At 41.4% G+C, this 15,443-nt stretch overlaps 1 protein-coding gene across 5 annotated transcripts in view; it reads left to right on the top strand.

Moving 5' to 3' along the window:
* The window catches only part of SPSB4 (splA/ryanodine receptor domain and SOCS box containing 4), a 169,372-nt gene that overhangs the window by 103,369 nt on the left and 50,560 nt on the right, over nt 1-15,443 (top strand). For all 5 annotated transcript variants that reach the window (XM_054836062.1, XM_054836061.1, XM_054836059.1 and 2 more), the window contains one exon: nt 4,434-5,289. In XM_054836062.1, coding sequence (XP_054692037.1) covers nt 4,596-5,289 — 694 coding nt within the window. In that variant the 5' untranslated portion in view covers nt 4,434-4,595. The remainder of the gene's footprint in view (nt 1-4,433; nt 5,290-15,443) is intronic.

Below are 15,443 nucleotides of genomic sequence, written 5' to 3'. Positions count from 1 at the left end.
ATAACTTGTGTTTTTGTTGTGAATAATTTCCCTAAATATTTTGGCAGTCTGCATGAGGACACTGCTAAGCGACGTTGACACACTTTTCCTGTTTGGAGTTGGCTTGGTCTTGTACAGTACATTTAATCTAATCATCATATCCTGACAAAGCGTGGCCTGAGTGTGAAACTGAGAGACAGAAATAATTTAGGTTCCAAAAACTAACAGTGTTCTCATCCAGAGATTTCCAGTTGCTACAGGAGTGTACTTATATATGGTTCTTCTCTTCCCACAAAAACAGTACTTTCTTTTCCATGAAATACCTTTTATCACAGGGAAAACTGATGAAACTTAGCATTTCAGTTGTAGTCACTAAACAGGTAAAATGGAGAGGTCACACATAGTAAGCCAGATTGAAATGTTTTCTTATTTCCGAACTCCTGAGATGGTTTGAAATTACTGGAAGAGCAGAGTTTGGGAAAAAGTTCAAAGGAAAACTGTACAGTGAAAATGCGTGTTCCTTTAATTTCAGAATACTTCTCTAGTGGGAAGATACTACTTAGAGAAACTTAGAGTTCCTTGCATATATAAGATTACAAAAGTCACAGGAGTTGAATGATGATGCTGTGTGTTTGCAAGTTTTTATTATGTAAGGAGATGGTGAGAAGGTTTTACAACCAAATATTTCTGTAAATGGCTTGAATAGTACATAATCTGAAAGGAACAATCTTCCGTCCTTTCAGGTCGACCCACAGCTTTTACTAATCCTGTTTGGTGTAGCCATCCAGTCCTGCAGACAGGAAGCCAGTTTGGAGTATCTTTGCCAGATGAATTGGTCGTCATTCCGCTTCTCCTTGTGAGCGTTGTGCTCAGCTTTGCCTGCGACCGCCGGCATGCGATAGTTGCGTAGCTCCATGGGGAGAAACTGCCAGGAGATCCTGAGAGGAACGGTGTGAGTGTGATGTTTCCGGGGCTTCGCCGTTGGCAGTAGGATATCACCTGTGGAAGTAGGGAGGGGATGTTTGTCAGTGGAGACGGGCTGTCCCTGGTAAGCCGTGCTGCTCCAGCAGCAGCTTCTGGCGGGGTGAAGGAGGCGGGGATGCCTCTGCCGCTGTTCCCTGCCTCACTGCAAGTCTCCACCATCTGCTTGGTGCAAGTGGCCAGGATGCAGGCAAGAAAAGGGAATAGATGGCCTTGGCTCTGAGACAGGTTGCTCCTGCAAGCAACCAGCAGGACTGTTGTGAGCTGCCAGGAGGACTTTCTGCATGAGTCGCTCCTTGTAGAGCTGACATTAATGTTGCATGGGTTGTGAGCAGGAGGCATGCGTTGCAACCCCTCACTGCCTCCTCATATAAAGTTTTTATGTCAGCTACTATTAATGACCAGCAATCAGAGCTGTTAGATCACAGCCAGCACGGGGTTACACCTTTATTGCTGTACTGCTACAAATGATTAAGTGTTGACTTTTTTTTTCCACGTTTACTTGTTCAAGTCCACCGATACTTGAATGAGATCGGTGTGGCTGTAGTTGGCCTTCTAACAGAAGCTGGGACCAATTACCAGCTACACAGAAGTAGGATGCAAGAGAGTGTAATATGTTACAGTGGGTGGCAGAAAGTATTTGATGAAAGGTGGCTTTGGAGCTGCATCGCTGCTTAGGAACTGCAGCATCTTGAATGCATCAGTAAACTGTAAGATTTTCGTGCTATTGTTCAGTCCTATGTCCATATAAAGCTATCTGGCAAACTGTTACATTATTTAATTAAATAATCTGGTAATGTCTGTTTATGAAGAAGGGTCTAATATTGTAAGATACGGTTTCAAACCAAAGTGCGTACTAAGCACATCCCAGAGTAAAGGCACAGTAGTTGTACACGTATCAAGGTTCTTATACTGATACTGATGCGGTTCACTCCTCCAAATTACTGATCTATGTATTAGCAGCTTGTTTGTGTTACAGTTTGGGGCACATTAGGAAGAATGTTTGTCTGTGGCTTGCCAAGTGAGTCACTTTGGTGTTTATAACCTCTTGGTGATTTGCCAGGTAAACCTCTGTGCCAAGTTCAGTTTTGTGTGTGATCAGGAAGCGATACAGGAGGATGCACTGAGGACTTCCCCGGCCGTCTCCCCTGCACACCCTGACAGGAACGCGGCAATTGTCTTGTGCTCTAAAGAGGAAATTTTCAAAGGCATGTAGAGCTAAATCTCATGCAGAAATTGCTAGGTTTCCCATCTGATATTTTTTCCCCTTTTCATATCCTTTCCAGCTCAAATAATCAAGTACTTTTTTTTTTTTTAAAGGAATTACCCAATCCCTGAGCATGTGTCCTCCTAGGAAAGCTTAGTTACTTACCTGATGACATTTACTCCCTGTTGCTTCCCTGTGTGTATATTAGCATCAGTATTTCATTTCCCCTGGAATTAGTAGTGTGGAATCAGGTATTGAACGTGCTTTGGTGGGCAAAATTTACCATCACACCTTTGAAACAACCTGTGAGTGCTTCTGCGATAGTGGAAATGGCAAGTGTCAAGTTAAATGTAATTACTGTTTAAACTTTCAGATTCTTTTTATGTGGTTTGGAAAGAAGTAAAGGGTTTGTTCAAGCTGATTTCACGTGGGGTAATTTTCAAGTTGTGGTACTGTTTCAGTGAGAAGAAGGTCCTGTGAATCGTTCTGGATCCTCCTGCAAGTGTGATACGAGGGGCTTATGTTTAATTTTGATTAAGGATTAAAATTGGGTGCAAAAGAGGTGGTTGTTTTATGCTCAGATGTGCACATATACCCATGTGGGACCAGCCACCAGAAAATAATATTTTTATATAGTAACTTAACTGTCACATGGATTTGAAAATAATATCTTTACTTTTTTTTTTGAAAGAAAACTTTCACATAGCACAGGTGTCATTTCATTTCTGTATGTAATACATGCAGAAAACCCTCTACAGGGTATTGGCTGTTGTAAATAATATAAGGACTTAATTCACTTCTAAAACATGGTTGAACAGTAAATTTTACAGGTGGTGTTTTCCTAGATGACTTTTTTATTTCCTTTAGTTGTGAGTGCATGTTTCTGACTCGTCTTCTTTCAGAAATGATCTTTGCAATGGGACAGTATTTCTGGGGTAGAAGTTCTTTAAGAACAACATCATGGACTTGTGACTTACCAAGTAAAGCCTTGCAAGACGTTTTTGCGAGACATCTCTGCCCCTGCCTGCTGTTTGGTGCTTTATGAAAACCAGCTGTCACCTTGGCTCCTCAGGCTTTGGAGTCTGATTTTTTGCTTCTTCTTGAAACACTTCATCACTCTGTCAGTAAATAAACAGAGTGGGTCTCCTCAGCTGTGTTTGAGCATTCCCAGACTTGGCACTTATTTTGCTAGATGACAGATGTATGTCTGCTGGTGTAGATACTTTATTTGATCCCATGTCAATCATCTACTTGAGTCTATAGGACTCTGTCTTCATTTTTATCCCTTCAGTACTTTTAGAAGTTCTTGGCTTCCCTTTGCACTCTACCTGAGCTCTAAAAGGTGAATGAATCTAACTTCGCCAGAATGCAAAATATCTTTGCTGGGTGTTTTTGACCACTTTCAGCTACGTTAACGTGTTTGTCTGTGGAAGCACAGAGAATACATTTCAAAATTGCGTATTCCCCTTCATGTGTCTTACTGAGTTCCGCTTCTTTGCATCAGCCGAATACTGCAGTATAGAAAATGTAGATTAGCCTGCTGTCCCGTAGCATGAAAAAATACCCGGTTGGCGTAGCTTCCAATAGAGAAGTGTCTGCTGAAGAACTGAAATTGCCATTCTCCTATTTGTCCTTCCTCTTCCCTCATTACGTCTCTTGTTTTAGCGCCCTTATAAAAAAACCTAAAGCTTCATGAATTTTTTGTTTTTTTTCTTTCATCTAAGGACAGGGTATGTTAAAAGTAAGCGTTTAAAATTTACAGACATTTGCTGTTGGCTGCGTTTGTTTTAATAACGGCACAGAAGCTGAAGCTCTGTGTCACCAGGGCCCGGAGAAGAGAACAGCTAGAAACGAAAGGAGATTCTGACATAGTGCCTATTTCTAAAACTATGAAACAAAAGCGCAAGTGAAAGTGAAGCTGCCGCTGCACGTAAAGTTTATCGCTGTTGCTGGGGAATAGCGTGCGCCTTCTTCAGGTCCGCTGTGAACTTGGCCAGACAAAATGGGTGGAAGGGCAGAAGGTGGGGAATGTCTGCATCCTATTATGAATTGGAGGAAATGACTGTCTGCACTCTGTGCGCTGGTGGGCTCGGAGTATCCTGCTGGCAGGCTGGTTAGTGCTGTAGGGGACTGAGCAAAAAGGGGTGAATTGTCAGCTTTGGTGTTTGAAATAACTACTGGGGATGAGAAGTTGTTTTTTAAAAATATGCTGTGGGTTTTCTGTTGGCTTTCTTAAACTAACTGGAAACTTTCTGCTTTCTTTCAGGAGCGTTTTTCCTCTGAAAACATTGCTGCTAAAAAGCTCCAAACGGGAGAAGTAAATCCAGTCAGCTTGTCAGGTCACTGGCTCAGTGTAAAAGTGCTTTCATGAGGTAACGGTGGGCCAAAGTCAACTTTTCTTTCTCCTTTGTAAATCTGCAGCCAAGCAATGGGCCAGAAAATCTCAGGGAGCATAAAGTCTGTGGATGTGAGGGAGCCCCCTTATAGACCCGTTAAACGAGAGCTGAGAGGCCCGGATTTTTGCAAGCCAGCGCGACTGGACATGCTGTTGGATATGCCCCCTGCCAAGCTGGAGGTCCAGTATAAACACGCTTGGAACAATGAAGATCGCTCCTTAAATATATTTGTAAAGGAAGACGATAAACTGACTTTTCATAGACACCCAGTTGCCCAAAGCACAGATTGCATCCGGGGCAAAGTCGGCTACACGAGAGGCCTGCATGTCTGGCAAATCCACTGGCCCACGAGGCAACGGGGAACTCACGCTGTGGTGGGTGTCTCCACAGCCGAAGCCCCGCTGCACTCGGTGGGATACACGTCGTTGGTTGGTAGCAACAGTGAATCGTGGGGCTGGGATCTGGGACGCAACAAACTCTACCACAATTGTAAAAACCAGCCTGGAGTCACGTATCCTGTCTTTTTGGAACCGGATGAGTCTTTTGTACTCCCAGACTCCTTACTGGTGGTTTTGGATATGGATGAAGGGACGCTTAGCTTCATGGTAGATGGACAGTACCTTGGAGTGGCCTTCAGGGGACTAAAAGGGAAAAAACTTTACCCCATAGTCAGTGCAGTTTGGGGGCACTGTGAAATTACAATGAGATACATCAACGGACTTGACCGTAAGTGTTACCGTATTTCTTCATTACATTTCCAACTTTTCTCATGTAGAATGTTCTTTTCTTTATCCTTTTGTTGTGAACAGTGTGCTGGGGGAAAGGGGTCTGTCCATTGTGAGTAGATTGCATCCCATAGTTACTGCCCACAACTAGTATCTATCAGTTATGTCTAGTAACGATGGTATGGATTGTATCAAAGTACTTACCCTTTTGGCAAGCAGAGCGGCAAGAAATCTGCATCCAAAGAAAGTGAGCAGACTGAGGAAAAAAATATCTTGAAACTTCCTGGGTATATTTAACAGTAAAACTCTTGTTTACTGGAGGATGTGTTTTAAATCTGTGGTTTTCAAATAGGATTTGTGGATCCCGTAAAAATTTCCTGTAGTAGTGGGAACTCTTACATGGTGTGCATAAACATACTTGAATTCAGGCCAGTAGACTTTCTTTCCATAGCTGCCTTTCCAGGACCCTCAGCAGCAGCTGTGGATCCCCAAGAATCTGGGAGCTCAAGTCAAATACAGCTTTCAGCAGTTTTTCTAAAAGAGACCTCTGTTCCTTAGTTTCTGTCAGAAGGTGCACTCTGAAGGTATTTTTTTCTCCAGAAATATGGCGTTTTGGATAAACATGAGCTATTTTTGATCTAAAGGAGTAATATCAAGTGAAATCGTTACGTAGTAAGGAGCAGCATGTTGCTGCTGTGACCTTCAAGTAGTAGCCCACCAGAAGATGAGCTGCAGAACTGAGTCTTGTCCAGTTCTTCTCGCTGCTCAGGAAGACGTGTGCTCCGCCAGGTCCGTACGCAGCTCAGCGTATGTTCAGTCGTGCCCAGTTATCTACAGTCAGCTCATTGGCTGCTGTGAATTGGGGAATGGAAGGCTGAACGAGGTAGTAAGTGGAACTTTGTTCTTGTTTAAGGCTGTGTTATCTGAGCCGTAGGAGCCATGAATGTAAATTTATAGATTTAACAAAAATAGATGACTGAACAAAATTTCCGTGGGTTTTGGGCTTCGTGAATGGAACTTGGTCTTGTAAAAAGAGAATAATAGCAAGTGTACAACACCTGCCTTTCAATTAGTAATTTCTAAAGGAATTTACTATTCTTTCCAATTAGGATGGGGGTGGCCTAATTTTTTTCTGTCAAAAATTAATTCTCTGCTCATTAGCCTTACACTTGACATACAACATAGAAACATAATTAAATAATTTGACCCCATTTAAGATTACATTTTCATAAACATCTGTAATAAGCACTGGGGGAAAGAGTCTTTACCCACAGAAGCCCTGCAGGTTATTACAGCCAGATGCTAAATGGCGACTTCCTGAGTGCTTTCATACAGGGGAATATTGGAGGATCGTAAGTATTTTGCAATTACATTGCAAGAGTGGTGTGCTGACAGCTTTTTGGTGGGGTTTTTTTTTTTTTTTTGGAGAGTGGTTGGGGAGAGATACTTTTGCAAACTGAATATTTGTGTGCAAAAGCAGTTTTTATAATACTGGGAATATCTGCCAAACTAAGCAAAGTACAGCTCGGCTTGGTCCACCACGTCCACGCAAGGAATTGTTCTGCATTCCTTTTGTAGCCTTCACAGGGCTGCTCAAGGGAGCTCTAGAAAGATGAAAACACAGGAGGAGGATGTGAATGAGTTTGGTAGAAATTATAAAATAAAAAGGGCTAAGTAGAGAAGGAAAGCTGTGGTCTGTGAGATGGCAGAGAGAAAAATTCCCATCCGGTTTCTCGTGGGATAATTTTGCTGGAAGAGGCAGGATAGCTTCCTAAACTATCCCAGAGAAAGTCAAAGTAGTAATTTTTTTTTTTTAAGCGTGAACCCATGGCTAAAAGTAAACTTCTAAACTAAACTTTTATGTAGGCCTGAGTGTTAATCTGATCATGTGAAGAGGAAGTTTAAAGCCACTGCGCTGTGGGGCAGTTTGACATCCTGGAATCACATCATTTGTTATCACATGTTCACTGATCCAGTACTGTCCCGCAACAAGAGCAGCGTTCAGGAAACCAAAGTAGCTTGTTTAGCTGGTGCTCTAAAGCAGACGCCTTCTCTTCTCTGCTAACAGTGTTTCTATCCAGCCAGCGCTTGTGTAGCAGTGCGAGTTTGGTCATAGCACTTAATATTACAGGGTTTTATAATTGCTCGTTCTTGTGAAAATTGGAGTAGATCTTGAAGAACAGCAAGATGCTTGTGTTGCATTCACAAATTGAAACACGTTTGAACATAAATATGTGCATGGGGTTTTTTTGTTGTTGTTTGCTGGCTTTAACCTTGCAATTTCTCTTTTTTTTTTTTTTTTTTTCCTTCCTTCTTCCCTGGAAATATCTCATACTGCTGATTGCAGCCTTTAGTAGATCTGGCAATAGTAATTTAGCTGTTCTTGAAACTGTGCTGTCCAACAGTGACTTGTAACTTGCTATTTAGTGATTGATTGTTACCACTTGGAATGCATACCACAGCTTGCGATGGTTGTTTATGTGGTGTCTTACAGAGCAAATGGAGACCTCGACTGGAAGGATTTCTAGTGTTTTCAATACTTGCTGTTTAAATAGAAGACCTCTGAATACTTTAAAGCCCCTGTATTTCAGTTGCCTGGCAAAGAGTGAAAGGCTTGCAGGAATGGAAGAGTGAAAGGACCAAATGATGGGCTTGTGCAGCTGCAATGAACTTAAACGTATGTCGTAGTGGTATAGAGATGATGCAGACTTTGAAGTGCGTTAAGTACTGCATAGAGGGCAGAACCATGGAAGGATAAGGCTGCAGGTCGCAAAGATCAAGAACCTGTGTGCCTTCTGGGCTCTGGATATTGCTCCTAGAATAATGCTGTAATTAAACTCAACCGTAGTTCTTCCAGCTGCATCTGATACCTGGAGTACTCTGCTTTCAGAAGGTACTTTGAGCATCACGTGCTGATGTGCGGTGACTTTCACAAGGCAGTTTTTCACTCACATTCGAGAGACTCGGAGTTGCGAATACTTGTCAGGGTTTGGGAGGGAAGGCAGGGGGACAGGATGGAGAGTGCTCATCATAAGCACATCTAGTTCTTCCCAGGAAAAACTTCTTTGATCAAATGATATCAGTATTTACCACACTGATGTTTACCCAGTGCCTAAGTTTTACGGAATTTTGCATCAGCCTTCTGACTCATTGCCTGTTGCAATAATTAAACTCAAATAACATAAATGCAATATATGTTATTTTTCAGATGCTCTTCTCATCAGAGTACGTGCATGTTTTAAAAAATGCTAGGCTATTTATAGTTGTTGCCTGATGAGGAGTCCTGAAGACTGTTCTAGTCTATAAATAGAGTGAAACACTTTTGTATAAATGTATGTTGCAGATCATGACTGATACATTCGTACAGCACGTGTTTAAACAAAGCGGTGGGAGGACAATATAACGGTGCCGTGGTGGTCATTGAGTAGGCGAGTTGAATGCAATGATTTATTTTGATCCTTAAAACTACCTGACAGAATAGTCAGTATTTTGATTTCTAGAAGTCAAAATACTTTTTATAAGTATGCATTACAGGTCTGGCTCTGCCCTGTTCTGAATTGGTGTGGAAGAGCAAAGCAGCTGGTCTGTATTTTGTATATGATAATAATAGGTGATCCGTAGACGTAGAATTTGATAACGCAACTCATAGGTACAAAAATTAGAATTTAATATCCTCCTAGGCATGGGGAAGGCAGAAGGAAGCTGAGAAAGGTTGGTGGTGGTGTGTGGTTTGTTTGTTGGTTTTTTTGTTTCCAACCATCCTTGTGTGATAGTGTAGCGTTGCTTGAAATGAAATAGTGCTGGCAGGAGGGTTTGTCGGGCTCTGCTGGTGTTGGGAACCGTCCCACGTGCATATGTCAGCACGATACGCTCTCCCTAGTGTCATGAAGAAACATCTGCAGGTGTGCATCAGCACTGCCCTTCTGGCCATCTCTAGAAACGCCTGCTGGTAGCGCTTTCAAATTTCTTCATCCTATAACGTGCACTCTTGCTGAAAGTGCAGTGCTGGCTGCTACAGCTGTTGCCTCGGAGTGAAGCATCTGGTTGGGATACGTTGTGGGATGTGTCCTAACTGGAGACGCTGTCTGTGCGATCGTGACAATTTTAAAGAAAGTTACAACTTGCCAAACTCTTGCCTAAACTCTTGGCTGTTGTGCATTTGCATGAAGGGAGGTTAGAGTTCAGTTAAATATTGACTTATAAGTCTTGAAATTGCACGTGAAAGGAAGGAACTCTGAAGTCTGTATTATGACATGCTGGGTAGACTACAATAACTGCAGATTAAAAAATTGTACCTCACTATTACCAATTTATATGTTTCTGGTTATAAATCTCAAAGCTTCTTCTCAGAGATGAGTAAATTTGGCAAGATTTTGGGATAATGCTGCCCAACCAACTTTTCAGTAATAGTGGCTGATGTTCAGCACAGACGTGTTTTATTCTTACAATTTCTTTTGCCCTTTTAAGTTGCAAAAGAATAACTCCTCTTTTGATTGAAAATAGACTGTAAGACTTTTTAAGATAAACAATAGTATCCCAATTAGCTTCCTTATTCTCCTCCCTCAGAATTTAGCCATCTTGTCTTAAACTGACATTTTATTAGATCAAAGAGTTACATTTTTGAGACATTTGGGACGGTGGCTGATCTTTATGCCTGAATCTCTTCCTTCTAAAATCAGGAATGTTGATTTCAAAACAGTAAGTTTCTATTTCCCTTATATAACAGTACAAATACTTTGAAATATTCTATATCAGACTGTTTATTTCCTTTTGTGTGGTATTTACGGTTCTTTTTGCTGTTTAGGTGCAACGGAATGCTTCTTGTGCTAAACCTTGCATGGCCCTTGCACACTTTTGAAAATAAGTCTAATTGTTGGGTTCAGGGAGCTGGAAGCGTTTGTCTCAAAAGAGAAGATGACTTTACTTACAAATGTAATTTACAGAAAAGTACCAGTTCATATTTTAACCTACAGATTTTTCTTCTAGTATTAGGTACTTAGGGCAAGGGTCCCTAGGCGCAGTCAGCTGTTGCTGACCACTGCCCTGCCGCACGTAGCCTGCCTTTAACATCTGTAACTGTTTACATCCCCAAATGAAACAGAAGCATTATTCAAAGTATGTGCTTTGAACTTACCTACTAGGAATGAATAGGTGGATTAAAGCAATTGTCCAAACAGAAATTCTGGGGTCCTGTTTTTACGTGCCAGCAGCCTGTTCGTGTGAAGCATAAAACTGGGGATGTTTGGAGAACATTGGCTGAGTTCAGGGAGCTGCGTCCGCTCTGGCGTAGAGGCCCAGGAGCAGTAGTTCGTGTTTCTGGATCCTGTGCTCCCTCTCCGCCCCCGAGTTCCCTGGGGGAAGGGTGATCCCTTTGACTCCTGCCTCTCGGAGGTTTGGCTACTGATGCTGCCCGTGCACCTGGAGCCCACCAGGAAGAAGCCTTGGGGTGGTTCTGCATCGCAGGTGTGGGGAAGGAGGGGGCTCAAGGTGCATCCCCTCTGCTGATACAGCTACGGAAGTTTTGGGGTGTGGGGTCTGTTTGACCCTTTTGTACTTAGCCTTGCAGAAGACCACAATTAACGCTTGAATTACTTTTCGACCTTAGGTTGCACGTGTCTAACTGAAATAAGGATGATGTTTCTAAGCTAAGATAACAAATGTGGAGCTACGCAGCTAAGCACAATTTCTTTTCTACTGTTCTCAGTTTATTTTAATTTGCATTGGTGTGTCTCTGACATACCACAAATGCGAATCGTAAATATGGACTCCTACCCTTGTAGGCCTTTTTACCATAAAGAAATTCAAGTCAAAATTGCAGAATTGTTATCTGCCAGTAGAAATATATAATTTCTCATCAGACCCTCAGCTTGTTTCCCCCAAATGGTTTTCAATTAAAATTTTTAAATGGATATGTTTTTTGTTTATGTAAACCTGTTTGCTTTATCATATTTATATAATACATTACTCTGGAGGTACCAATGGAAATAATGTACTCTGAAAATCCAGTATTGCTAAAATTTAGGAAGAATTTTCCCTACAGATGTGCAATCAGAGGATGAAGCGGTAGTAATTAAGCAGCTAATGCTGTGAAGAACCAATCTTTAGCTTTTGTGATAACTTAACAGGAAACAGCATTTTCAGTTCCTACTTCAGGAATCAGATAGCTCATTGTTGCGTGTTTTTGTCTTCCTCCACATGCACCCACCTTCCCTGGGTTAAGTGCATTTCTTGTCCTTTAATTTATTGATGCTTGATAATTAATGTTTGGCCTTCTCTCAGCAGGCTGAAAACACTGTATTGTCACTAGAATATGCCACTTGGCTTTTTGCCCCAGCCACCTCCTGCCCCTTCCTGGTGGTCTCTGTATTACATCTCTCTCCAAGAGAACTCTTATACTCTTTTTTTTTTTTTTATTTCTTCAATCCTCCCACTTTGTTCTTCTCTTCCCCAGGTGAGTTTCTCTTATGTTACCACACAGTTGCTAATAATAAATTCTTACCTAACTTTTTTCTGTTGTCCCTAACTTCAGAAGGGCAGTCTTTGTTACTGATGACAGTAGAGCATTAGGTGCAGTGTCACTCTTCCAGAGGAAGGACGCTTCAGATTTAAGGGTGTGACTTTTTAGCTGTGAATGGTCTTTGTAATGGTCTTTTTGGGTGCATGTTAAATATTTATATTTTTAATTTGTATATATTAATTGTAATCATGCCAAGGATCATCTGATGACCTCAGGTTGGCAGCAAATAGTTGCTTATTACAGTATGTAGTTAGAAAGAGCTTCTCAAGCTCCTACACTTACAAGATTAGTCTTGTCTTGTTTTATACCACTATGACCTATTAAGACCTCCAGCAATGGAGACTCCTCGGTCAATCTAAGGCACTCATTAGCTTTTCAGATAACAGCTTTATTTCCCCCTTACAATCTAGTCCGTTTTGTTTGTTTATTTAATCCCATTATCATTGACCTAAAACATAAGAAGGTGCTGGCATACTTGGTATTTTCAGTTCAGTAGCTCCTAAGGCTAAGAACCAGTGTCCGTAGTCCACAGCTGTGTTAGGGTTTAGTTGTGTCCTGACATACCTGTGCTTTTTCTTCCTGCTCTGGTTCATAAAGGTGCTGTGGCAACTGCCAAATCTGACAGTTTTAAGGAAAAAACACATGTTAGTGTGTTCTGATCAAGTTTTCACTGATTTCCTATGTATCCTGGTTTTAAGAAATAATAACCTTGAAGAGCAACGACTATACCTGTTCTCAGAATTGAAGTGAATGTTGTAATCTAGTTACGCTTTGAATATCATATTTATTACTCTAAAATAGAAAGTAGAAATTTGATAGCCTTGCTTCCTCCTTTTCTGAATTTGCTTGAGCTATGATGCTGGAATTGCTCAGCAATATGAACTAATTTGCACAGGTTTGTATTAGAAGTGGAAATTTGTAAAGGGTAGTTATCTTCGGATTTGCTCTATCTGTATCACTGGGCAGTGTAAATCTAAGCTTCGGTGCAAATAATGATGCTTCTGCAATATGGTATCCAGTGATATATTTATTGCCAAAAAATGTGCGTGCTTTGTCCATTTTGACTGATTTCATACAAGTTTCCTCATAAGTTATATTCCTCTGTAAGATACTACTTTATTTGTCTATCTAGCCATGGAAGTTTCTTCCCCTCTCTATTCACAAGCTCTTTCTGCAGATGGCCTCTCTTTCTTCCCTTAAAGACAGTGTAGCTCCTCTATTAGGAGAGGCAGATAACAACCTAATTTCTAGTTGGGGTTCAGAGCAAACTCCGCTTTAAAAAGATAATCACGAGAAGACCCTGAGCTTCCTGGAGTACATTGTGGTGAGTGGCAATTTATATAGCAGTCTTCAGATTATACCAAAAAAACGTATTTTTATGGTAAATCTACAGGCAGTGTGCCTGAAAATGAGCACATCCAGAAATGCTGCTGTGTTCCGCAGACGGTTCCGCTGGAAGTGGTGACGGTGCTGCCTGCCTCCCCATGTAAACCGAGAGGAAAGCTGCCCCAGCAGTAACGCTGTGTTAAAGCAGTGCTGAGGCTGGCAAGTGGCAGGATGGGATTTGCGTTTTGCAGCTGTAGTTCTGAGCGTGGCAGCCTTCAATTGCGCTGTGTCCCACTTTCTCCCAGTGTTTCGCTCTGGTAAAAGGTGGTAAGTTCTGCTGCAAGTCATCCTGTTCTGTCCCTTTCCTGCCAGTGTTTGTCCTTTGAGTCTTTTTGAGTCCTCTGTGTCTGGGAGCTGGTGTGTTTTGTAGATTTTCCGAGACATCCGACGGGAAAAGCTGATGGAGCACGACAATCTCTGTGTTCTCAGGTTCAGTTTTGTGTTGCCCTTTGAAGATAACAAATGAAAAGTTTGGCTAGCAAGGACAGGACTGGATCAGAGCTCGCCCTCGTCTTGTTTGATTTGTGCATATACAGAGAACTTAAATTACCTTAGTCTTTCACTTTTAAACTGTTTTGGGGTGGGACTGATGATCAGATCTGTCATCAGGCCTGTTATCAAACCTGATTTTTGGTGAAAAGCCTCCACCACTAGAAGTGTGGGGGGGGCATTTCAGTCTTCAGTGCTGAAGCTCGGGGTTGAGGCAGAGGAGATGCTGCATGAGAAGTTACTGGCACAACTGAACTTCATGTACAAGAACTATGAGGATTCTTTCAGTTTTTAAACGTTATTTTTAAATGTTAGTTGGTGATGAAATACAGAAGATAAAACGATGACACTCCTAAGAGGATTTCTGTTGGTAATTTGAAACAAATGGAGCATTTCGTATAGCCTTCTGTGCATTGGCCAGGATTCTGCGTGACTGGTTGGAGTTGCACATCTTCAGCTAAGAGTGTCTGTTGCGATGGGAAGGGTATTCACTAGGAGCATTGGATAAAATGTTTTTGGTAATGCTTGTTCAGAGCGGACTTACCCGGCAGTAATTGAGCGAGGCAGATGGCCAGGGTTACCTCAGATCAGTTAGTCACAGCTATACCTGTATTTTCTGGGGACATGCCTAAGAAAACACAAATTTAATAGAAATGTCAAACTCCTATGATGAATTACAGTCTAAGAGTACCTCCTTGCCTTATGTGAACATTTCTTTCTGAAAACAATGCACGTCCAGACCTGGCCTAATCTTTGGGCTGTGGTTTTTGTTAAAAGAGAAGATTACTTATTAGTTGCCAATTTCTTATCGCTGGTTGGACAAACAAATTATCTTATTCCAGAAAAGTGATTTGTATGAAACCAAAATGTATTTTGAGCAAGGAAGTAGGTTACATTAAAAAAGGATAACTTTCGTTTGAAATTCACAGTTGCATTTTCTCATAACAGGCATTTTTATTTCCACAGTATGCCGCACCTCCACTGCAAATGGGAATTCATGTCTGTGTATATTGTTTGGACATGAAATTTCAAGATGTGCTTCTGCTTTTCAATAAAAGTAACTAAATGTTTAACAACATTCTTCTTGTGTATGCCAGGTATCTGTATGCCACTGGGTAGGCCACAAAGCCTCGATACAGCATCGGGAACCTAAAAAAAAAAAAATTGCTTCCTTCTCTCTGTGGTTTCAGCAAGCTTGACAACTACAGTGTATTTAACCAAGACAAAGTGATTAGTTTCTTGTAGGTCCTGGTGCTTTTCCTCATTTCTTGTAGTGTTTACCTTTTTACTTCTTGGCATTCTTTTAAGCAGAGAGACTGTAATTGCTCTCAAAAATATGTTCCACTGTCCATCAAAACAGAATGTGGGGTTATATTAATACCCAGTTCACACTTTCAAAATTGAAATGCTTTATGCTTCTGAAAATGCCTCGTTTCCAAGTAATTTGTATTATGTAAAATATGCTGTTTGGAGAAGCTTTTCTTAAAAGATCTTTCTCAGTAAAGGTTAAAGTAATTTTTAAAGGCATTAGTTTTTTAAGTGCTTAATGATTTTTTTTAAATAGCAAATTTTAGTTGTAAAGCTAGCATAAGTATTGTGAAAAGAATGTATTTACACTGAGCAAAGAACTTCTCCCCAGTAAGTTGCCCCTGGTGAAAGGCATCACCCGGCCACGGGCGGCGAGCCCAGCGGCGTGCTTGGAGCTCGGTCCCTTCCGTGACAGCTGCTCTGCCAGCCTCTCGCGCTCAGCTTTTGTGTTCTTT

This window comes from Grus americana, chromosome 9, assembly GCF_028858705.1.
Source record: "Grus americana isolate bGruAme1 chromosome 9, bGruAme1.mat, whole genome shotgun sequence".
Taxonomy (NCBI): Eukaryota; Metazoa; Chordata; class Aves; order Gruiformes; family Gruidae; genus Grus; species Grus americana.
Note: the sequence above shows the minus strand (reverse complement) of the source record. Positions and strands in the feature narration are given on the sequence as shown.